Source organism: Haliotis cracherodii, unplaced genomic scaffold (genome assembly GCF_022045235.1).
Source record: "Haliotis cracherodii isolate W230 unplaced genomic scaffold, xgHalCrac1.p SCAF_3, whole genome shotgun sequence".
NCBI classification, from domain to species: domain Eukaryota; kingdom Metazoa; phylum Mollusca; class Gastropoda; order Lepetellida; family Haliotidae; genus Haliotis; species Haliotis cracherodii.
Genome location: NW_027266286.1, coordinates 50,354,253 through 50,380,596, shown reverse-complemented (window position 1 = coordinate 50,380,596; position 26,344 = coordinate 50,354,253). Strand labels below are relative to the sequence as shown.

The following is a 26,344-nucleotide window of genomic DNA, read 5'->3' as shown; positions in this document are numbered from 1 at the left end:
AGCGTCTGCACCATTTTCGAGATTAGCACCTGTCTTGTTCTCATGGCTTATTTCATGTGGCCATTGTACTCTGCTTGGACAAATGGCTTACTCACGACCAGTTTTGTGCTTTGGAATCATTGTTCTTTTATGTCAAACTCTTGCGGCGTCGGATAACATACCAGATGACAAAAAGCTAGCAGACGACACTTTTGTTGAGGATGAGCTTGAGGTGATACATCTTGCAACACAACAAAAACAGCCATATGTTTTAATCAAATTTTAGTGTGGTAAACCTGATTTAAGTTCATCTGCATATCACGCCAATCCAAATCTTGTGATTTGCTCAAAAGATTTAGACTAAATGATAATGGCATGGGGCAGAAGTTTAATTTTTAAAAAGTGCCTTTCTCGGGAAATAAATATTACCACAGGCAGTTCAGTGGGCACGAAACACGTTGTCCACTTCTTTATCAGTCAGACTTGTGGTGGATAGGTTCCGTGCATTGGTCTTCAATGTACTTGTTGAGAATAATGCTTTATTCTGACAACAATCAGCTGATTCCAGCCTCATTTTGTTTGCTACTCTATTTCTTTTTGGAGTGAGTGAGTGAGTTTGATTTTACGCTGCTTTTAGCAGTATTCCAGCAATATCACGGCAGGGGACACCAGAAATGGGCTTCACACATTGTACCCATGTCGGGAATCGAACCAGGGTCTTCTGCGTGACAAGCGAACGCTTTAACCACTAGGCTACCCGACAGCCCTTAGAGCCTGTAGTGAATCAATGATCATGTGGACAGCGGTTATGATTGATGGATGAAATAACAGACACCCATAATTGCTCTTCGACGCTATAGGTACAATTTTATAAGCTATAGGTACAAAGAATATTAAATATTGTGCGTCCCTCATGATGCAGTATATTCTTTTTCTGCGTCCTTTCTCTACATTTGTGCATACCGGACACAAATTTGTGCGTCTCGTATGATCCTGGGGTAGTATGCCTTTTGGAGCACATTGTCTTTGGATTTGTTAAACACAAAGATTATGAGATAAGTCAAACTTTTACTCAGGTCTCTGTGAGCTTGACACATCAGTTTTCAATGATATTCCCTGTCTTTTAAGTGTTACAATCTATAAGAAAGTAACTTTGAGTTTGTTGAATGAATCAGTAGCTGTCCCTGGGTAGATAAGGAGAGTAAGATAAGTCCTATTTTAAGTGATAGGAACTCTCTAGTAGATTACAGAGTATATGTGCACGTATTTGTGTCTCATATTAATTTGGATATTTTTCTTTAGGAAATATTCTCCATATATGAAATGATTGTGTAGGTATATGAAGAATAAATTTGCCATATTTGTCCAGTCAAATGATTCCGATTGATGTGAATACTTATTAGTCAAGTGAACCGCTACCTGCAAAAATGATAGGTATAAGGTACCCATATCAATGTTGAAATAAAAGGGTTTGGGGGTTCCTTGAGTTTGTCTGGTGTAGTATGTAATTTTCGGGACCTCCTAATTTATTAACCTTCATTAGGATTATGACAAGGACCTCTTGGCTTTTGTACTTAATTTTGAACACTGCATATTGCTTAGAAATAGAGGATCATTTGATTTTGCAGGGGTAAATGACATAGAACCCCTATCAGTCTGAATCACAGTATTCACATACATGATAATATTTGAAAATAGTTCAGCAATGATTGGAACATGACGGTACACAACTTTATCCTCTAGTTTGAAGAGTAAGTCAAGTAACAACTAATAATTCTTTAGGTCTCAAATGTACACCTCATCAGGGTTAGAAACTAACAGTTTTTGTCCACTAGTCCTTATAATGATAACATAGCAAAACCCTTAAAAAGGGCTAATTTGTGACAATTTCTAATGCTGCTCATAATAATCCATATGTTGAGACTATATCTTGTGTAAAAGTTTTCGGACTTAATCAGACCGAACTGTTTGAAATAAATAGGTAAGAGGCAGTGCACTGAACCATTAGTTTGTTGTTTTAAGCTCTAGAAGGTTTGGTAAGTAGATGTTTTGAGAGGATACCACTACAAAAAGAAGATAGAATTAGGATGTTAGCCTCAGTCTATTTTGGCATAGACTGACATGAATACATACTTCACAAACTTATACTTGGTAGGGACAAGTATTGCCAGTGCAAAATGTAATAAACTATGATACATAGTGACTTTTATATTGTTATATACTTCATACTGAAACACAAGCATGTGTCAACTGTCAAGTCAGTTTCTTTCCGCCAAACCAGCAGGGTAGGATTGTATCATGGATAATATCTTAATGGACACAATTTTTCAAGTAGCTGATGGCTAAATATGTTGGTGTGTCACTAACACATGATTCTGCAATTACACAGGCACCAAGTGGAGAGGATGACGAAATATTGCCAGACTTGGATGAAATTGAAGGGGACAATGATTGGAATCCTAATGGAGTGCTTCTGACAGACAACCCAGCTGATTGGCCAGGTCATCTGAAAAGCTTTGGTTCTGAGGGCAGATATCGCAATGTTGGCATCTACAAGAACTTTCCCAAGCCAGAACTGTTTTTCAGTGACAATGTTGCTCCATACATACCTTTAGTTATGCGCAATGCTTCAATTACAAATGATGCTTTTGGACTTTGGAAAAATGACAGCTACTTTCTTGGTCTGCCTCAAGCGATCACATACAAAATGCCTCTTACCCCTACAGCTAACATAAGTTTTAAGGAGTTCATCCAGAGGTACAGAAAAGAGAAGCTGGTATTTAATGATGAAGTGCCTTTTTTCCTTGGGTTAGTATTATTATCGTATCACTGCCTAATTTTGATGTATTCAATCATATATACTTCATTTCATTAAAATTGCAATTTGATAATAAATATCCCATTTAGAGAAGAATTGTGAAAACATTATTTTATGTTTTAGGGACAACGTTCTAATGCCATTACCTTTGTTGTGTGAATCTGTGATCAGCAACCTTTCAAATCATGTGAGTAAAACCATATACGTATTTAAACTTACAAAGGCCATATTTATCAATAACAAACATTACCATGATTACAGTACCCAAAACCTTTCTTTTGTATTGTTTTTCATGTTAATGAAGAAAATATTACATAATCTAATATTAATGAAACAGAAATTAGTTCTCTGAACAGGTTTTCAACATTTTTGTACACCTAATGAGGACAAGGCTGTATTTTTGTTCATTTAACACCAAACAGAAAAAAACCAATGCTAAGTACAGGTATATGCCATTGTCTTGTACACAGGTTTTGTTCATTGCTGGTGAAGATCAGCAGACCCCTATTGTACAGAGAAGTGTGGACACTATGCGTTGTGTGTATGATGGAAAACAGGACATCACTTTAGTCAGTCAGCTGGACTTTGGTAACAAGGTTAGTTGAAGTTATCATTTCTTTCTAGCCTGGGTTCATGATTGTCTGTTTTCTACATACCTGGAAATAGGAAATTAGCCTGATTTGTAAAAGAGATTACATCACTGTTGTACAGATGCCCACTGAGTATGGATCAGTAGACGTGAGTGAGGTAGACTATGTCAAGTACCCAACCCTCAGAGAGCTGGAGTATCACAAGGCATCCCTCACTGCTGGAGACTGTATCTTCATCCCAACCAAGTGGTGAGAATGCTGTTCATGATATCTGACTTAATCAAAGCAACTTTCATAAGAATTGTCTCTGGGGTGGCTGATATTACCCATGCCCAGAATATAAACAGGGTGGACCCCATTACTGTGTATGTTGCACCATGGAAGGACCTTCATGGCATAGAAATAGACATAATTATGCAATAAACTCTGGTTGTAGATTGATTCTGTGTATTATGCCACTCATGTGTTTTGGTTTTTGTATTCCCTGAAAAGGCTAGATAAGGGAAGGGGCCCTGTTTGACAAAGCAGCCTTAGGGCTACAACTATTGTAATTCTTAACAAACAATTGCACAATAAAAGAAAAGTTTGGACAAACAAGTTATATGTGATCATTCATATAATTACCATATCATATGCAAATAATAATTACACAGCCATTGAAGAAATTTATTTTCTGTTTCAAGATAAAAAGGAAATTCAAAAGCATCAATAATTTACCAGTTTGTGTGTAGCATGGTGCTTACACTATTCTGGTGTTGATGACTGATTTTGGTCCCCATAACACTCTCACTGCTATTCATGTGATGGTGAACAGTTGTTGTAGCACAGCGCTAAAGCTAGGGATTGTATTGGATGTTTAAAGTCTATCACAATATTTTACAATGCACAAGGCTGTATTGCAATACATATCACGATATATTGTATAATTCTAAGTGTTGAATTCAGAAGCAATTTGAAACATCAATGCATGAATTGTTTTTCATTAATGGAAAAAACAAGATGCTGCTACAACATTATGTTTATTCATTCAATAAATACACATGGATGCACGCTCTGGGACAGTGATGACTTGGCATTACACCACTGCCATAGACAAACTCTAGAATGCGAACTTGCATTACGGATACATTTCAAAGGTACTGTATTTGGCAAGTGTATAACATTAAACAGATTAATGATAAAAATCACTATTTCAAATCACCCCATGTACCGAGCATTAAAAAATGATATCGTGATACGTATTGTGGAAAGAATGAACCTCAATTTACCGATATACCAGTAACACCCTACACACTTTGCTTTCACTATTATAGTGTAGTGTTGGCACCCTCCCTGCTATTCATGTAATGGTGAAGTGTTTTTGTATTCTTGTGTAGTTTTGTGAAGGTGTTGTTTGTGTGCAGGTACTGGCAGGTGAACTCGCAGGATAGCAGCAAGTCTGTGGACATCCTTTGGTACCACAAGGTGAAGCACGTGGAGACAACAGAGTGTATGGCTCTTGCACTGGAACCCAGCATAGCCAAAGTTCACTTTGCAGATCAGACATCATGGACTGCTGCTAGAAAGGATATAGCACTGTAAGATTAAATTCTGAAACGTTAAAAAAATCAGTGCTGCATATTATCAGGACCATGACCATTGACCCCGGAAAACTACATGGGAACCTTCATTATTAAGCACTGTAGGTTCCATAAAATTTTTTTGGAAACCTGTGTCTGTGTGGACCTGGTTTAGAGTAAGTTCGCAACACCACATTGGCGATCACAAAACATGATGACTAAATTGGATTGCTTTTTCAGGCTCTGTGAAATATTAAGTTTTGTACCCAGATAGAATGGGTCTTTGTTCTTAATTTCAGTCATGAGTGTGACTGGTCAAGATTCCATTTTTGACAGGCCACATTGCAGAATGTCAAATACCATTCACATCATTTCAACCCAATGACACTACTACTCACAAGTATTCAAATGTATCTGAAGATCTGCAGTTGGACGTTTTATTCACTGGTGAAGAAGGTGACATTAGAGATAAGAGTTACATATGTACACAAAGGGAAATAATGTTGTGATGTTTATATGTCTTTAAATCTTATTTTCTCAGAGTAGCATATAGCATGTGTCTAGAGATGTTTTTAAGGAAATACATCCTGCAGGTTTTAGAGCAATGTTCATGTCAAGGTGAACAGTGCCTTGTAAACAGCTTATGTCTGTTGCAGTCACTATTTCTCCTCCTATCTGGTGATCAACAGCAGCCTCACATATGGGTCATTTGCAGCAGCAGTAATCAAAGATAGGAAACTTTTCAAGGACATGACAAATTGGACTGATGAATATGATGAAATAACACATCAGGTGAGCCAACTGCAAATGTATATTGACCAACTTGATCAGCACATTTGATTTACAGTTGAACTTGTAATGATCTTGGATGTGTCGAATTCCTGCTTGTCTCAAACTAATTTTGGAGTCCCAAGTTTCCAAATTAGCTTAAATTACCCTAATGTCTTGAACCCCGGATAAGTCGAACTTTTTTCCAGGTCCCCATGAGTTCAACACAACTAGCTTCGACTGTATATTCAACAAATCAATGCAGCACTTCTGAGTTTTATATATTTTGAGACCAGTAAGAACGGGTGCTGATTTGGGGGAATTTTTTCATCTTCTCAATAATATTCCTTCATAGTTATTTGAGTCTTCTTTGCTGGTTTGTATATGCCAGTTTGTGTCATAGAGCCTGTACACACCATTACCAAGTGTTTTTACCTGCTGATATCATATAAAGGCTTAACAGTTTTGTCCTAAGTTACCTTTGCTTTGTCAAGTTGTATGTCTCATTTGTAAGTCACCCCTTTCATGTGTTAATTCTTGTGTCCAGGGATGGTTGTGGTTTTAAGCATCACAATACACTGCAGAATTGCCTGCATCCCTTAGTAGTGCCAATAGTTACTGTGTAAATGTCAGATTCCCGTGATTAAGATCCTTGGCCCCATGCTCATGGTTGTCATCAAAGTGAAAAACCTCTTTGACTTGCTTTTCTTTGGGATTTCCTCTCACATTAAGGTCACACTAACATAGATATGCTGTTCGATGTGGTGTCACACAGTGTTCTGCTACTATGGTTAGGGCAGTAGTGCATGTTATTGTCATACCCTTTCATCATTTTATACCTGCTAGTTTTAAAAAAATATGTGATTTTGTACCATGGTCATGTTAACTTTTTGCAGCTGTTTCATCTGCTGGACATCAACAAGGACAAGAAATTTAGTCTCGATGATTTGGAGACATTAACACCTAAGGTTAGCAATTGTTCATTTTAATCGTGTGATGATTAGATTCTTGAAAGATGATGTATTGCTTTAAAGGGAAACAACACTCCAAGTTTGAAGTCTTGAAATATGGATGGGTATTTTCTTTGCCGGAAATAGCAATCACCTGTACACACATTTTCTACCAATCTATCAGTGATTCGTTTAAAAAATACACTATGAATATACCTTCAAAGAATTTTGATTTAATGATTGGATGAATAGTATCTGAGACTATTATTTTATCAGATATCAAATATTCCGACATCAAGCATATATGTGTGAAATAATAATAATGATAAACGCAGCACTTTGGAACAACACATTGCTATTATGGGATGACACCATTTGATGAGTCTGTAGAGGCCTCCTGTGTTCTTGCTTCAGCAAATGAATGAAAACAAAATGCCAATATTGTAATTACAACCAACAAAAGATATATGTATAATATGACGCAGTTACTTTGTTCAAGGAATGTATCTGCAGATAGCCACATGAAGGAACAAATACCCATATATCTGAAGCTGTACAAAGAATTTGTCTGATGTCATGTGTCTATGTAACAATCTAATATTTTAAAATATATTTAGCGTTTCGTGATATTTTGACCCATGTTTATTAATCAACTGACCATGTAAGTTTGTTTCAGGTGTTTCACATAGGTGTCAAGTCTCATTGGTCAGCTGAGATAGCACACATGACAACTATGTTCATGAAGTCCATGGTTATTTAAAAAAATCCATAGTTTGATAACAATGAACAATCAACATATTATCGCCTAATCCTTTGAACAAAGTATGATGTTTCTACATCGACACTTTACTCCCAGATATGGGGGTATTCCGTCTGCTTTAGTAAACCTACATATTTAAACACTTACTTTTGACAAATCCACTGTGCAAGATAACAGCGATTAATGAATCAACATATTATAGGTAAATCCTTTGATCAATGTTTTTTGCAACTCTACTGTCCACTCCTCTCTTGCTGTGCTGCATATTACATAACATGTAGTACATCACCACATCAGATCTGGATACATGTATATAACCCAATCGTAGGTTAAAAAATTACCCCAGACACTATGTGAACCACTGAGTGCTTTATTACCTTGACACCTTCAGAGGCAGCGTTGAATGTTATGGCGATATTTTGCAGTCTTTGTCAGGTAATCTGAGTGCTTTTATCACTATTTATACCTGTAATAAAGTCATTAACTGAGCATCAAGTGAATGACAACAAATACACAGGTGGAGTGTTATACCATGAAACATGGATGACAAGAAGGGGGTAGTAATTATTGTATTTGATGCAATTTGCCTGAAAAATATCAGTCGTTGCTGTTGAGCATATGAACTGAATTTCATTGTAAGGAAAATAACTCATACACATATTTTCTGAATACCAAACTACATAATAATTGTACATACACGTTTACACACACAGATGCATTTGCAAAGTGAAAGGTTAAAGTTAGCATCATCCACTCAAATGCCAGGATTCAAGAGGATTAACCCTTGCTGTCAACGAGGTTTTCAGTTGGCAACTTGCTGGTCAGAAGCCCAGTTTGTTGGGTTGCTGGTATAATGGCTTCTGGCTAATTAAAATGGTGCCTGCTAGAGGACTGAAAGTTGGAGTGTTGTTTCCCTGTAAACATTGGCAATTGATAACAAAACATTTTGATGTATTGATCTTTCAAATATCAATTTGTTTGGGTTTGGTCTAAAAGTTTTCAAAACATTGCAGATTTACATGTTGTTTTACATTTGACATTGCTTTATTTAGAAATTCAGATTATTCCAAAATGTGAATAAAAAGCAAGGTATCTGGATCGGCCAATAGTAACCATGCACCAAAGTTATGTATTTTCAGTAATGAGGAATAGAATAACTGCCAGTACTTGTTATTTGACAATATACAACATTCTTGTCATGAAACGTGTGAATGATGTGGGTTTTCAGCATATGGATGATTTGCGTGGTCACCTGGAGGATCAGATAGCAGACTACGAGGATGTAATGAAGGACCAGCAGCTGGAGCTTCAGGAAGACCAGGCTGCAGCAACACAGGCTGCCAAAGACCAAATCACAGCACCACTGTCCCCAGATAGTGTACCAATTGTGAGTTCTATGTGTTCAGGGACTGTTGAATAATAATGTAACAGTACAGAGACTGTTGACTGCAGTGTACCCTATGGGGATAGTGTGTCAACACTGGCATTGTGGATTGTTGCTTATAATATCAATCTGTAGATTGTCTGGCCTAGACTCAATTATTTACAGGCCGCAATGATATAGCTGGAATATTGCTGAGGCAGCGTAAGACAAGAAACAATGAATTATAATGTAGATGTGATTACATGGTATTTTTTATGATAATTCATTTGCTTAGGTTAATTTGTATCATTGGTTTGGGGCTTTATTGCAAGGGGATAAAGCTCATGACATTGCATGCACTGAAAGGCTTTACGGATGTTTGCATGGTTTCATAATCATTGTGGGACTCAAACTGTATGGGAGTGTTAGAGTGACATAATGTAATCCATCACTGATATGAAGAGTAAAGCCAAGAGTCACAGATACCTTGTTATCTATCAAACAAGGAGCAGCTAATTCCCATTTTACCTGATTGATGATCGCAAATGTGAATGGGAGAAATTCTGCAAAGTTCTTTAAACTATGATGTCACTTTAATATAAGTGAGATGTTTGAAAATCTTAGAAACATTTATTAAGGAAGGAGCTAGTACACATCTGGTAGCTGGTAAAATGACATGGATCGATAACATGGATTATTGCTCATAATTTCAGTCACTAGTTTCCCTGTGCCTGGTATTAACTGGGACGTAGCTGGAATATTGCTGACTGTGACATTAAAACACTCACTCATTTCTGTGGGCAGGTCCATAAATAGGCTACATGTCTGATTTGTTTCGAAGATAAAGCCCGGGCAGGACCCAAAAGAGGCAGTGGAGAACTACATCAACAACTACCTGAAGGTGCTGGAGGAAGTCATCCAGGAAAGTATGTCCGAGCTGTCTGTCACAGGCAAAGTCCCCGACTTCAAGAAGAAGTTAGAGACTCGACAGGCAGAAATAGGTATGCAAGGCTCGTTAGGCCTTCAGCTGTTCTGGCCGCAGTGTTGAAGTATAACTTTAGATATGTGAAGTCCACAATGTTGGGACAAGGAGTGCGACCTCCACAGGGAGTTATCTTGGACTCCAAATTATTTGCCCTTGGCCGGCAAACTGGGAAAATATTTAAAGGTTATTTTAGGTTCTTATTTTCTCATTTGCAGAGCATTTTAACATTGTATTTTAGAATTTCATTCAATGTAATAATGAAAAATTAAGCATTAAAGTGTTGTCCTCTTTACATGCCATCACATTAGTTGTAACTATATGAACATGAATTAGGAATTTTTTTATTCCCGTTTGAGAGTTTTAACTAATATTTGTCACAGACTTGGGACCAAATATCTGCCGCTGAACAGGTCTAGATAAATCCCTTAGGATCATTAAAATGTAATATTTTGGGACTTTGATTAAACATATCTGAATCTGATTTTAAGCATCCAGTGACATTTGGATTCAGAATGTGTGATTCATTTTCAGATGGATCTCAACCATTTGTCCCCAAAGAGAGCATGCCCACCCAAGATGATCACAAGACAGCTCGAGAAGAAGCTAAGGCAAAAATAAAAGCACAACAGGAAAAGAGTGAGGGATTTTAAGACAAAAGATCTTTGTTGAATGACTATCTCAAACCACGTAATAATCTCACATGCTATTGTTGACGAAAAGCAGTGGCCAGGTTCTTCTTGAGTTCAATGACAATTCATGTAGTTCTTGTTTTAATTAATTTTTAGTAGCTTGCAATTCTTACTGACATAGACACATGTATACATGCTTTCTAAATACCAGGTTGTGTTGATGAATATGATGTTATGTGGTTACAGAAAAATCTTCTGATGGAGAAGATGGAGCTTCTGAATTTTCTGACACAGAGACCTACCCTGTGGTGGATGACTCAGTTGTTGAGGAGATACAGGCAGATGATGATGAGGAAGTCCAGGAGAAACCCAAGCCTGATTCTAAACCAAAGCCAGGAAAACCAAGTGCAGAAAGACAATCTAAATCTCAGGATGGTAAATCGGAAAAGGACAAGAAGAGCACTGATTCAAAAAAGACCAAGACTAAAGAAGGAAAGAAGGATAAGGCTAGAAAGAAGGAAAAGAAAGATGAGCTTTAAAGGAATGTCAAACTTTTAGGTAGAGAAGGGTATCATTTACATCTCGTAGATGGGTAGTACCATGTATGGTTTGACTGATTTTCATGGTTTGATTATGAAGCAAAAACTAAAAAGCTAATCATCTTCACACATATAATATTTAACTTCAGTATCTTCCTTCTCCTTTAGATGCATGTCTTTCTTTGTTTGAAGTTGTATGATATGTGAGAGGAAATAATTACAATGTTATGATTGTTTTTTTAGTAGTATTTTGTTCCTGCAAGAGGGAAATGAAATTCTGAAAAAGAAACTGAACCTTATAAAAGCTAACAGTTCATTGTTGTGTTGGAACTGCTCTTTTTCACTGCATATATATGATTTTGACAAAACATATTACTGCTGTGTTAATTTAAATGAGTCTAGGCTCTGGAAATTGGCAGTCACAGCAGCCTTGATTCAAGTCGTTCCAACGCCACTTTGGTTATCTGCTAACACCAGTGTCATAATGTATGTCAAACAAGCAGTTAATTAGTATCTCTTTTACACAGAGATAACATCTAAGATTCACACAAGACACTTGTTACAATGTCTAGGCCTAGATGGGGCTACTAAGCTTGGGATAGTTGTTAGTCCTAGCAAGTTTGATTGAAGTGTTTCTGACAACTGCTATGTATGCCGTGTTAGTTTTGTATATAGATCAATATGACTGTAAACTTTACTGTAATTGCACTAAGACATGTCTGATGTAGCACAAACTACTTCAAAACCTAGAAAGGAAATAGGCACCAGAGTACGGAGCATAGTCTACCATTGAAGTCGTCATTATTGGTGCATTGTAATTTCCCAAGTTCCAATAGTCTCATTTATCTAATGTGCATATAATCAAGAACTTCATGCAGGATTATCCTGCACTATCGCTCATCATACACTTGTTTAATCATACACCAGGAATCAGTGCAATGAAGTTATATTTGGTCCTAAATAAAAAGTTTCAAATATATTCTTGTGAGTCATTAAGAAGCATTTGCTGTATTCATTAGGAATGTAGATTGTAAATGTTATGTCACTGTTATTTCTAAATGCCTTGTTTATAAGTTCTTTGGATTTTGGCAGTTCCTTTTAAACAAAACACTAAAACCATCTTGTGTTTCATGCATGCAGAAGTGTGTAATCCTCATACGTTTCACCATAATGAATACTAAACACTTAATAACTATCAATCATTGTAATGGATCCATCACTGAGTTGAGTATATTAAGTGATGAAAACTACTGTAGGTGACTTGACCTGTGTCCATATGTAAATAGTACGGTATGCTAAATACAGAATACAACAAGCAGAGACAATTACAGATTTATTTCCGATGCATGAAGAACATGGAGAAAGTAGCATTTAATTGTTAATGGAAAGTCTTATCCATGACAATGTTGAGATGTCAAGGTAGCACATAATACAGATATCATTGTGAAACTTACCAAACATTCAGCAACACAGAAGGTCCCTTCAACAAGAATATTGAAGCATACACCAAACTTACATTCATATACTCATGTATTTATATAGATTAACCCACATGGAAGTTTGCATTTTAATCCACTGGTCCAAAGCCAGAGTTTTGTAATTTTTTGTTATCTAGTGGACTCAGCTAATAATAGTCCATTTTATCCATATGGATCCAGTAAAGTCCACTGAAATTGATGCAAAGAGCCAAATTAGGGCAAAGTCACAAATGTCTTTGGCATAGAATGGTTGCAAACTATAGATACCTTATTAATCTACTGTAAAACATGTTTGAATACCTACATCTCTAAGAAGTCAATTTTCACACCATGCCTCAATACTACATATTTCAAATTAAATAAAAATTGTCTTGTCCTTATTTACAAATATTCATGGAACATTGCTGTGGGTGGTATCACCTACAACACTATAACAATGTTTAAGCAAAGAATTGGAAAAGATTGCTCTTAAATGCTAGATTCATAAGAGGTGTTAATGTTCAATGTTTCCACAAACACACAACAGACACTATTCATCTACACCTCCTACCTGCACCAATCAGAAATACACTTATGAAGGTTAATAAGAAGGGTTGTGTTTCTCTTTATATTAGTGGCATAGATTAACCTGAAACTATCACTTGCCTGAATGGCAGAACCTATAATGACACCCCAAACATACATGATGCACTACTGTCCCACAGGATACCTTCCTGAAGAAAGAAGGTAGGGATGTGCCAAATAAATAAAACACATATGTAAATGAATGAAATACACTGTGTCTCATTAATACTACATTAGACTTCTTTTTTACATTTTTTATACATATGAAATGATAAACAATATCAGCATTAGAAATTGACACTGTAGTCCTTACCAAAATGCCCAATAGTAAAGGTATCCTAAGGAGTAAGGACTAGTAGAAATTGGCCCGTTTTAAGGGTTTTGCTATATGTTATCATTATAAGGACTAGTGGACAAAAACTGTTAGTTTCTAACCCTGCAATATGTTCTTTATTGTTGTAATGACCTTATTTGTGATTAAGTTAAATCTTTTCAGTCAGAAACAAATGATGGCAGTTGTGATTAAGTCAGAGTGGTGCATATTCATGGCAGTGAAATGTGGAGAGGGGATTGTTGAATCGATGTATAGTCATTGTTACACTGGACATGTAGTAACAGTCACTAGCATAAGAAATCTACTAAGTCAATCTTGCTTTCACCAAAAGAAAAATAACATGAATTATGAAGAAATCTTCTGAAGGCCCTTGGACATAAATGAAAAACTGCTGCAACATTAGACAGATGATGATATATTGCAAAGTGGGCAACAGAGGTATAACATTGTAAGACCACTGTCTCAACTCTATCACAAACAGAATGAATAATGCAGGGATGACAAAGTTTAGAAACAAGTATTTTAACTCCATACTAATGTGCACAACAATCATGAAGGACATATGACACTCGGAAGACAAAGATCACTCACACCAAGCAGGAAGTAGTCACACAAGATATAACCTAGTCCTGAACCAATAACCCCAGAATAAAAATAAATTACATTTGCTCAAGCAAACATCTTTAATATCAATTCAACAGCATTAGAACATGTACAATGATTGTCATATTAAACCGGCTCTAGATTATGCCTAAAAAGTCATGAAATGTGTAAGAAAAAACATCTTTCACCTCATGTTGCAGAGACTTGCAAAAAGGCAATACATCCAAGACAGATACATGCAGTGGACTGAGACTGCAGTAAGCACTGCAAGAACCCTTGTACACCAGGGCTGCAATGGTACAAAGTTACAATATGCTTTCACAACATCTTACCACACAGCACTGGTCTTGGTAGCCTTAGAAGCATCCCTGGTAATTAATGAAAGCTTACAATGAGCCTGGCCGCAAGAAGTCACATGGAGTGTTAACTAAGGGGACCCTTTAGGTCGTTTCGTATTATATAGTATATGAATCTTGGGACCCCCTAATCTTTGAAATGTTATCATAAGAGAAATGACATCCTATGCTTAATTTTCATTCTGCATGCAGCTGTTTTATAGGTCAAGTTTTACGTCAATATGTGACTGAGTCAAATAGAAGGTAAGGAATGTGACAGTAATGTTAAAATATCAATATATCAGCCATATCTATATCTTTCAAATAACAACAACCAACACCTACATGTACTTCAAAACCAACTGGCAATGAACCATATCAATGAGTGGATATTGCTTTGTGCCACATCAACAATTTGAAAGCTAAATACATAATAGTATTATAATATTATGATCATGATAATTTATAAATTTTATCAACATCTCATTACAGAAATTCTGCAGCCTGATGACATAATAATTGAAAACGTACTCATATTAAATATAGATTAGCTGTAATGAAGTACTATGATTGCAAACATGACATAACAAGGAAAAAGGTAACAAATATACACAGCGTATGAATCTCTGAAATCATACATTTGTCTTATATGTACATAACCAATAATAACTTTTCTGTAATCAATATATCACAATCTCAGTAAATAATTAAACAGTAAAATTAAACAGTAAAATCAAACATGGATGGAACCAGGAGAATCACAGATAATAGCCAACAAGTACAGCTGAGGACACATTTCTCTCCTGGAAATAGCATTACCAATGCCTCTTTCCAAACTAAGCATATTGCATCAGCTGATCGTTGTTAAGATTGACCTTGACCTGCACTATACTTGCATGCTTAAAATGGGTCATCTAATTCACTCGAAACACATGAGCTGTATATGTGATCACATTGTGACCGTTTACAGACTTTTGACCATGTAGACAGAAATAACTCTCATTAATCTGACACCTTGGACATGTATTATGATTATATGTACATCACTGTTAAAAAAGTCAAGGTCCCTATGGGTGTAAGAAACTATTATGCATAAGAAGATAAGTCATTTCAAAAGTCACAATCATAGATATAACATGTCTGAGATGACACTTCAATTTGCAACGAAGGGTTAAACAGTTATTTTCATGATTTGCATAAAATCAACATTTACAAAATTGGTAATCAAATTTGATAACATGCACAACAATGTTCAATGGGTAAAAATTGTAACTTGCATTCAACTCAAGGCAACTTCCTAATGGCTGAATGTATCACATGATTGGTTGTCAAGCAGGCCATCACACAGAAAGCAGTTATTCTATCTGTCATTTACAGGAGTCAATGTAACAAATGGCATTGTGTGTTCAGAAGGAGACAATTTCAATGAAATATCCATAGTCATACGTAACAAAAATATTCAAAATATGAAAGTAAAGCTCTAAGTGCGGGGAATGTAATTGCAATGTATATTTAGTTTAACACAGCATCAAGAGTTATATAGGAAGATGTACAATATTTAACTTGTAAATGAGATATTTTATGAAATATTTTCCAATCAAACCAAGACACTATTGCACTCGTAGAACGGATCAAAACTACAATTTACTGAAGATCTATGCTGGTACAAGAGGCATCTATGGTACTGAATATATAATGCTCCATTATTTTACTGGCGATAAATGTTGCTCTGACTACATGATGTATGTTTTTCTAATAATAAGTATATTCAATTCTGACATAATTGCATTATTCTGTCAAATATACACCTGGGTAATAAGTATCTGCCTAAAATTATGGTTGCAAAAACATAACATATTTAAAGATTGTCAAAATATAACACCTATATAAATGGTTTACAGCATTTGTTAATATACATGTATATGCACATCTTCCCGAGGCAAGAGGTTAACTGACTATAAAAGTCCAGTTTCCACCCTTGCTGAACTAGACTGGTATTATGGAGTTACATTTTGGCTGTGCTAATAAGTCTATGCATAGTCAAATCAAAATCGCGCAACAAAATCGAAATCCGGTTCGTAAACTGTCGTGCTGATTTCGGTCGATTGCAGAATCTGCAAAGCATGTGCACTGCCAACTCGTTGTCAACAGATATTTTCCAAATATTTTCATGATTTTAATCAAAGTGCTCACGTGATTTGATGCATTTTGCGACGTAAGACCCGTTTTATCACAATATAGATCTTGATTTTTTATCAGATCGCCTTGTCTCGGCACTGCCATTTTGTTTGAATCAAATGCAAGTGATACCAGAGGTGGAATCTGATTGGTCCATAGGAGAGGTTTAGAAAGGACATAACTCGTAATAACCAATGGTGGCGCTACGATCCAGCCAAGGAATTCCAGCCTAGTTCGGCAAGGGTGGAAACTGGACTTTTAAAGACAGTTAACTCTCTTGCCTCGGGAAGATGATATATTCAAAATCAGGAATAAACTTGCTGGATCCACTAAAATATATATGTTACGGGAGTATTTCTCCTTCTTTCTTAATGTATCCAGTGAGTAACAACCATAATCATAATTATAATAATGTGTTTGCATTATTACACCGAGGAATACATCTGTGTGCATCAAATGCATTCTCAGCTCCCTGGGCCTAATACAACCCAAACTGTGTGTTACACAAACAGATGAAGAGAAATGTTCATTGACATATGAGATGAGTAGCACATAAGTTCTATTTCCCAATCAAACAAGGCCAGAGACTGCAATCTGGGTCCACTTGCACAAAGTGATCTTAGCTACAATCATTGCAAATCCTTAAGATCGCAATCTTAGGCTTCGGGTACAATCGCCATCCACTTGCTCTAGGAGATTGTAGGCTAAGATCATTGTAAGCTACAATCGAAACTTACAATTGGTCCGGACCAATATTAAGTCTTTACAATCGTCTAAGATGGCGTCTACGGTGCTATTTTGCGAAGAATATGACAGTTTTAATAGGAGAGAACAGGTTTTAAGGGATAGAACCATGCAACACGAAATTCTAAGTGACGACGAGCTGTATGTGCGATACAGAATGCCTCGTTCGTCCCTGCTCCAGTCATGAAAACTACTGCACAAAGAACTGTAGAAATACGATCTAGCTATTTAATGTTATACATAAATGTTTCAGTTTCCATTAGTATATATAGGGTATTTCAAATTGGTACAATGTTCTTACTCTGCGGCGATGTTTTCCCATAGGTACGCCTTTCGTTTATTCGTCACGATCGGGGAAAATCGGGCGAACAAGACATCATTATTGGCTGACACTTCGTCTGTGAGCACAGTTAGCTCTTGCTCGAAAAAAAAGGGTTCTTCTTGTTCTCTTTTCTGTTGACATTCTGACTGACAGGTTTACAATATGCAACAATATATCGTCTGCCTGCTGCTGCAAGGGAGATAACTCTACACCGTAGCCAATGATGCGTGACTAAGTTTTTTTTACCTCCATCGCTGAAGAGTTCGATCTTAGTTAAGCTCGCGATCTTAAATCCAAGCCCTCTTACAATCGCGCTAAGATCGGTTTGTGCAAGTGGAATAGGACAATTGCATGGTGATTGTAAAGTTGATTGTAGCCGCCTAAGATCGATTGTAACTAAGATTGTATGTGCAAGTGGGCCCTGGTCTTCAATGTTCAGTAGTGTAACCAGGTATATATATAATTATATCAACCATATTGGTCTTGTCAAACACTACATTCTCAGCTATCAAACCAACAGGCTTTGAATACCATCCTGAAGATAACAAAACAAAAATAAATTGCAAAATTTTTCAAGTCTGTAAATACATTTACCAGATGATCACAGTTGATAACAAGCAAGGAGGGAAATCCACTGAAAGAAGTGGCCATTATAGGTGTACATGATTACATATCACAGAGAGAAGAGAGTGCAAACAAAATAAATTGTATATAACAACATTAACAAATGATGTATTCAGTTGCAAACACATTTCCATAAAATATATATCAACAGTAACAATGTTAATAATCAACAATTTCAGAATATACATACGATGAAGGCTGTATGCTTGTCTATTAACCCTTATGCTGCTGTGCATATTCAAGCCTCAATACCCTCTTCTGCTGACTTAATTTGAAGAGCATCATGAAGTGCAGTACAACAATTACTTTTAATGAGTTTTATGTTAAGTTTTATAGTTCTGAAATTCCTCATTTGTGAGATGCTCCTGTGTACACCTGTATAATTGTAATGTTTGTAAAACCTATCTCAACTTTACAAATTTGTAAGAGGCGACTAACGGGATTGGGTGATCATCCTCGCTGACTTGGTTGATGCATGTCATCGATCCCAAAAGCGTGGATCAATCCTCATGATATCAATCACTGGATTGTCTGGTCCAGACTCGATTATTTACAGACTGACGTCATGTAGCTGGAATATTGCCAAGTACGAGTTAAACAACAAACCAAACCTAAAACTTTTAAAACAAATTACAGAATGTCCATGGTTAGTTTTCTTAAAAAGTACACATTTTTAATATGCATTTATCTATTCCATAAACAAATATAAGTACGACTGGAATTATAAATCCAAAAATATTGTGTTTATCGGGCTTTGTCTTTTGCACAAGAGATCTTCAAAAATACCAGAAAACTGACAAAACGATGTGTCAATTAAAAACAAAAATATGCATCAAATGAACCTTATTGTATCTATAACAAAAATGTATCAAAATATACTGGATTAACTTTTTCTAAGATAGATTAAATAACATAGATTTTAGAAACCCTAACTCTCCAAATATAGAAATGAGGCACCCTTGTTATCTTCCATACTAAGTCCACACTGTACTATAGAGATATGTAGGGACACTCAAAGCCTTAACAGTTTTTGATAAAAGTATAATTATTAGTAGTCAACTGTTAATTTTAACCGCACATTGACAAAACATTAATACACATTTACATATTTCCCTCAATTTCTAACATGCAGCAACATTCCATTGATGACATCATGCAACAAGGTTACAATGCTGTTACACTTGCCGATGCAACTTAATTCCTCTTTTGCTATGGCATATTACTCAGTTTCATTGCTTCACATAGGCAATAGAATGAATGATATGTTTTAAAGGACTCCCGATACATAACAGTTTATTTTGCGCAGTGAACACAAAACAGTAGACAACCGACCTGGGGAGGTTGGTGGTCAGAGTTGACTATGCAATATCCACACTATGATTGTAATTACTTTCAGACACAGTCTTACACTGTCATATGTAGTAATGAAGTATCGCATCACATCACATCCGCAATAATATGGTATGAAAATGAACTGTAATATTCTACTATTTACTGTTGCATCATTGTTAGTCAACAGAGTCAAAATACTGAATATGTTTTGATTCAGCTTGTACAGTCATTCCTTTTTATGGTAGCTAGTATATGACAAGTGTTGTCATGAAACAGACTAGACGTACAGCTTCCTTGTATCTAAACATAAGCAAAATATCATGACAGATCATTTGTTTCCTAACAGACTCCAGAAGGAATTATGAGTATGTGTATAAAAATATTTCATAAACCAAACAGACAGGTATGTTATTATGCATCTATGAGATCATATTTCTAGTAATCAATCTTTTTGTCTTTCACATAACCTGCAATACATTTTTATATCTTTCATATTACCTGCAATCCATTTTATATCTTTCATATTACCTGCAATCCATTTTTGTATCTTTCATATTACCTGCAATACATCTAATATCTTTCATATTACCTGCAATACATCTTATATCTTTCATATTACCTGCAATCCATTTTTGTATCTTTCATATTACCTGCAATACATCTAATATCTTTCATATTACCTGCAATACATTTTTGTAACTTTCATATTACCTGCAATACATCTAATATCTTTCATATTACCTGCAATACATCTTATATTGTTCATATTACCTGGAATACATCTAATATCTATCAAGATAACCCTTGTGTATAATGTTCTGCACCAATGGAGATCACTGTGAACGAGGCAGCTGTTAATATGAACCAATATTCGGTGGGATCAGATTTGACTTAATGCTGTGGAGATTGTATGTGTACCATCATCATGATATGGTTCCAAATTTGGCAAACCATTTCAGGAAATATAAATCTCCTCCAAAATCAGACATCAATATAAATGTGGTTTGTAAATGTTCTGTAAACAAAATGAATTATAAAGGGCAGTTTGCCCACATACTCAACTAATACTTCAGATCAAAGATTATATAATTCAGATCTTCAGTAGGACAGTCATGAAACAATCATGTTTCACATATACATTGCATATAAAATATATCATTATCAAATCAAGAGATATGCAAAGATTCCCCAATAGAGAAAGTTAAACATACATGTATATCTATGAAATCGTAACACAGAGAGAGGTTTCATATCAGAGTAAAAGGTCTGATTTTAATGAGATAGATTGTAAAGTATTTGGCCTAAAATTAATTACAGACATCAAAAGTCTGTTACAGTATGTGGTGAAGATAAGATTTGTGGCCTCAATTGGAAATCATCAACTTGATGAGAAGACCCAATCAGGATCTGCAGACACAACACAACATAGAGGACCAAGTCGAAGTTGAAAGATCAGTTCAGGTCTCAAAAAAGTGACCAGTATCTTGAATCAACAAGGTCCAAATATACAGCCAGGTATTACAGTAAGTTGAAACAACAGTCACACATTATAACAACAGTCCCTGAAGAGGTCAGATAAAGCTTTGACACAGATCGACTAAGGAATATAACATCCACGAGAACAATGTGAGCCATTTTGTATTGCATATAAATAACATTGCAAGAAATGTGTCTCTATTTCATAATGCTTAATGGCCAGTCAGAAACGACTGCCATTTACTTTTCAGTGTATCATGGGAAAATTATTTCTAATACATTAAACATAATAAAGATTCTTTGTTTTCATAGCTGTTTAGCTGCTCAAAAACATTTTTATTTTGTACATGTAAATAATTTGCACAGCTGTCTTTGTAAACTTTGGAAGATACTATCTCCTTCAACTGTATTCAGCAATCCTCTGACAGTTGTGATCTATTGAAGAACTTCGAGCCGTGGCTTTACACTGCATTGTAAATTAACTGGCAATTAATTCCTCAATTATAGAAGCATGAACAAGACAAGGGACTTCCTTGGTATTCACACTGGAATGTTTTCTGAAGACAGGAATGAATGTATGACCATTAAATATTGCGTCTAAGATACATAGACATGATCATACACCTTCCAACAAGAGGCAGCAGTAGAATCACATTACAGAAGCCATAGTTACCTGAAAATACCACACTCTTCAACACCTACAGAAACATACAGTTGGCACAACTTAGAACAGACATGACAAACCTGATCACAAGATTGTACAACTCTTGGATTTTGCCTCATCCCCATTTCGTGACCGTTTTGAATTTCTTCGTTTGACCTTTTCCCTCACGTTTCCCTGTGTGATGATAGGATCAAAGCCTCTTTCTTGTGGTGCCGGGAGAAAATTGGGGGGAGGCGGAGCTTGATTTGAAACTGAAGCAGGCTGAACGACTGGAGTTTTCTCCTCCTTCCCTGGCTCTACATACTTCTCAGTGGGCATGTCCTCTGGGATGTCGGGGAGAGGTTTGAACAGTTGGTCTTTGATGTCAAGGTCATCCAGGTCCCCACCGTCTGCTTGGACTGAGTTTTCAAGGTCAATCAGTTGCTTGGCCTCCTTGACAAGAATGTCAACTGCCTGCTTTGTGAAAGGGTGTGACTGGATGATGGAGGCGGAAAAGTCAAGCTGAACATGATTTACTGAAATGAAAGTCAAGACATAGTCAATCTTAAATCTCACAGCAGGCGTCTGAGGATTGACGCTTGAAAGCCAGACCAATTAAACTATGGTACTCATGTGATGAATTTTGGGCATGTTTCATGATTATTTCGTGTCTAGATACTGGGGGATAAAATGCACATGGCAACTGATTCACTGCATCTCAGTAATCCCTGACATGCTAGCTAGTTCCATTACTCTTTTCAAAATGTTCCCCAGTATTCTTTTTGAGATGTCATTTCAAGGTGAGGTGAGGTGAAATTGGGTTTAACGTCGCGTCCAAGAATTATTGCTGCTTGCTGCTTGCACTAGTCCGGACTGATGCCGATTTATAGTGCTAGCACACTGAGATACCATACCACAGTTTAACATGAATACCCCACTCAGACACAGTATACTGACTCTGAGCCAACCAGTCCTTGTTTTAGCACCTTAAAGGGGCACTGATCTAACGCAATTCCCCGGGACTGGTTGTTGCCTTTGTTATTGTTTTTTCCCAGTGAGTACCCGGATGTATAGCAGAAATCTAGACTAGTTCGCGACCTCTGCTGCGCCTTTCGTAAGCGCATTAGTCACGTTTATGGATACCGGTAGTAATAAGGGCGTATGGTCACATTGATCAACAAAATGAAATACAGTTTTCGAGATAATAAGGAAATGTAGGTATCTTTGGGGGTAGCATCGGTAATGGTGACGAAGTTTTGATAAGTCACTTGCTTGGTAATTTTGCGATTTTCGTTTACACTATTTTTACTTGCAACACGAAGTAAATATTTCACCTAAGCATTGCTTTTTTATAGTGTGTATATTTTTTTACTGTCAAAATGTGTAACATATTTATTAAACGTCTAAATATTTTACAAAGTGACTGAAAAACATTTCGTTGAAAAGTACATGTCTATGTTGTTTGGCTTCTAATCCTACATAATAATCTGTTGTGATTTTTGTAGGCCCTTTTGTTCGTCTTAATCAATCTGGACAGATTTCTTAGTCAAAACGGCTGAAATTTTTACACATTTCATAAATTGCCTGAGAGAATCAAATTTTACAAATTGACGGTAATATATACACGCTTACAAAGGAAAAGACCGGAGAAAACAACGTCTATCGCGCATTGAAGAATTTCCCAACCAAGACATAGAGAAACAAGAACGAATCGGTTCAAATGAAGGAAAACAAAATGCAAATACCATAATTACAACCCACCAAATTTATGTGTATAAATTTTAGGCAGCTTCCTTGTTCGAGGAATGTATCCGTGAATATCCACACAAAGGAACAATATCCCACTCGTCTGCAGCTGTACAAAGAAACTTATTCGATGTCACGTGTCTCTGTAACAATCAACTATTTTAAAAAATATATATTGTTTCGGGATATTATAACCCGTGTTCGTTTCTCAACTGATCACTTGGATTGTTTCAGGTGTTTCACATAGGTGTCAAGTCTTCAAGGGTCGGCTGAGAAAGCCCACGTGACAACTATTTTCATAACGTCCACGGTTCCATTGAGTGACAGATAACAATGATCAATCAATCAACGTATTATCAGTTATCCCTTTGAACAAAGTATGTTGTCTTAACATCGGCACTTCACGCCATGATATGAGTGTATTCCCTTTGTTTTACTAAACCTAGACATGTAAACACTCACTTTTGACATATCCACTGTGCAAGATAACAGTGATTAATCAATCAACATATTTTCTGTTAATCCTTTGATGGCCAGGAACGATCCGTTGATATACAAAAAAAGTAAATGAACTGATCATTCATCTCTTGCTTGGCTGCCACGTGCATATTACATAACACACATTTCACCTCACTTCCAACCTGGATTTAGATTGAATAATTACCCCAGACACAATAAATGCCAAATGGGAACCTTTGTCAGGTAATCTAAGTGGTGCTACCACTAATTGTACCTGTAATAAATTCATTAACTGAGCATCAAGGGAATGACCACAAATACACAAGTGTAGGGTTAGACGAGAAAACGTGGATGACAAGGGGGTAGTAATCGTATGATCGACGCAATCCAAAACCCGAAAATTCTTTCACTGCATGGATACTCTTTTTAGTATTAAACTAAATGCGTAAAACAAATATTGCCTCCAGCCTTCAAGTTCATTTAGCTGTCCTTGCAGACGGTAGCCCAGTCTCTGGTCACGCTCAGTTGCGTTGCGTATCATCCGGGTACTCACGGGGAAAAAAACAATAACAAAGGCAGCAACCAGTCCGGGGAATTGCGTTAGATCAGTGCCCCTTTAACGCCGAGCCCCAGACAGGGTAACAACAAGTACCATCTTTTAACGTCTTTTTGTATGACGCGGCTGGAGACTGAACCTCGACCCTTCCTCTCTCCGGGTGGACGCTCTACCATTAGAGGCGGAGGCGGTCTGTCATTTCAAGAAATCACAATGCAAACACATAGTTCCTGTACATGTTCTATTCATAGTCTGTAGGACATGAATTGACTTCCCTTTACGTGTGCATCACTTTACAGCATAACTCATGTTCATGGCAGCAATAGAAATTTGTGTTCTTGTTTGGCCGTTTGTAAATTTGGTCAATGAAAACAATAAATTTATGATAAAGCATCACTAGACATGATGATTTACAAATTCAATGGTATTTGTGTACTGTATGCCGGAGTTTCATACGTAGAGATTAAGATTACATGTGTATTTGTCTCATAAAACAAGCTGGAAATAGGAATCAGTTCTTCACACATTTTCTCCCCAATCTATGGGTGATTTAGTTAAAGAAATACTTTATGTCATAGCCGTTATCATAACTGAAGAGAAATTTCAATACAGTGATAGGAAGACAGTATCTCTAACGACTAATATTTGTTTCCAGGTGAGTTGATGTTATTTGCCAATCAGTTCAAACATGATTTCGCCATAATTATTGTAAACAAAATTGAATTAAATCTTGGATAAAAGTGGATTACAAACATAAGTCCAGGTACACAATGAACACTTTTATAGTCAGATAGTGTAATAACAGGACTAACTTGCATACTTCAGTACAGATTTGTTGACATCCTTCTTCCAGTGTTGTGTGCTCACGATAACGTCTTCACATTGTGAAATATAATCAAACCTCATTGTATGTGTGTATTATGCACACACTGGTTGTCCAACGGTAGTCAAATGCTGTATTCCAGTATTTTACTGAAGAAATACATTTATGTAGGGAGGCCCTTATCCAGGCTGATTGACCACAACTGTTTCTATGGTTATGTACTAGTTTGAACTACCCCCCTTCCCGAAAAAGGCTGCACCCCTGCACCACATTTCCAAAAGCCATTGCCTGAGAACCAATTATTATATTTCTATAAGCTTGAAAATTACTGACCACCAGGGGGCAGGATGACCAGGGGATAGAAGCCCCCTGGGGGCTGGTAGATGACACGGGTCAGGACCATGTTCCTGTTGACGGTCAAGTAGCAGATGACCAGTTGCTCCTCATGATCCTCCAGAGTATTGTCCAGATACAACAGTCCCCAGCCCACCAAGTCCCCCTTCTGTACCACGTCCCTGGCTGGAATGCAACATGATACTGCATTAATACAACAGTCCCAAGCCCATCAGGTTCCCCTTCTGTACCATGTCCCTGGCTGGAATACAACATGATACTGCATTAATACAACAGTCCCCAGCCCACTAAGTCCCCCTTCTGTACCACATCCCTGGCTGGAATACAACATGATACTGCATCAATACCTCAGTCCACACCAAGTCCCCCTTCTGTACCACGTCCCTGGCTGGAATACAACATGATACTGTATCAATACCTCAGTCCACACCAAGTCCCCCTTCTGTACCACGTCCCTGGCTGGAATACAACATGATACTGCATCAATACAACATGATACTGCATCAATACCACAGTCCCCAGCCCACCAGGTCCCCCTTCTGTACCACGTCCCTGGCTGGAATACAACATGATACTGCATCAATACAACATGATACTGCATAAATAGAACAGTCCCGAGCCCACCAGGTCCCCCTTCTGTACCACATCCCTGGCTGGAATACAACATGATACTGCATCAATACAACATGATACTGCATAAATAGAACAGTCCCGAGCCCACCAGGTGCCTCTTCTGTACCACATCCCTGGCTGGAATACAACATGATACTGCATTAATACAACAGTTCCCAGCCCACTAAGTCCCCCTTCTGTACCACATCCCTGGCTGGAAT

At 36.9% G+C, this 26,344-nt stretch overlaps 2 protein-coding genes across 2 annotated transcripts in view; one reads left to right on the top strand and one right to left on the bottom strand.

The window, feature by feature from the left end:
- The first annotated feature begins 46 nt into the window (after nucleotides 1-46).
- LOC139474843 (uncharacterized) lies at nucleotides 47-12,754 on the top strand. The gene is made up of 12 exons (XM_071257991.1): nucleotides 47-211; nucleotides 2,369-2,787; nucleotides 2,921-2,984; nucleotides 3,268-3,393; nucleotides 3,509-3,636; nucleotides 4,791-4,964; nucleotides 5,603-5,738; nucleotides 6,611-6,682; nucleotides 8,653-8,811; nucleotides 9,629-9,788; nucleotides 10,304-10,408; nucleotides 10,648-12,754. The coding sequence occupies exons 1-12, from the start codon at nucleotides 83-85 to the stop codon at nucleotides 10,938-10,940; spliced, it is 1,965 nt and encodes a 654-aa protein (XP_071114092.1). The 5' UTR covers nucleotides 47-82; the 3' UTR covers nucleotides 10,941-12,754.
- An 8,849-nt stretch (nucleotides 12,755-21,603) lies between these two features.
- Nucleotides 21,604-26,344, bottom strand: part of LOC139474719 (uncharacterized) — a 28,381-nt gene continuing 23,640 nt past the window's right edge. Inside the window, exons 15-16 of the mRNA XM_071257823.1 lie at nucleotides 25,491-25,676; nucleotides 21,604-22,109 (exon numbers count right to left, since the gene is read on the bottom strand). Of these exons, the coding sequence (XP_071113924.1) occupies nucleotides 21,679-22,109; nucleotides 25,491-25,676 (617 nt within the window). The 3' untranslated portion in view covers nucleotides 21,604-21,678. The remainder of the gene's footprint in view (nucleotides 22,110-25,490; nucleotides 25,677-26,344) is intronic.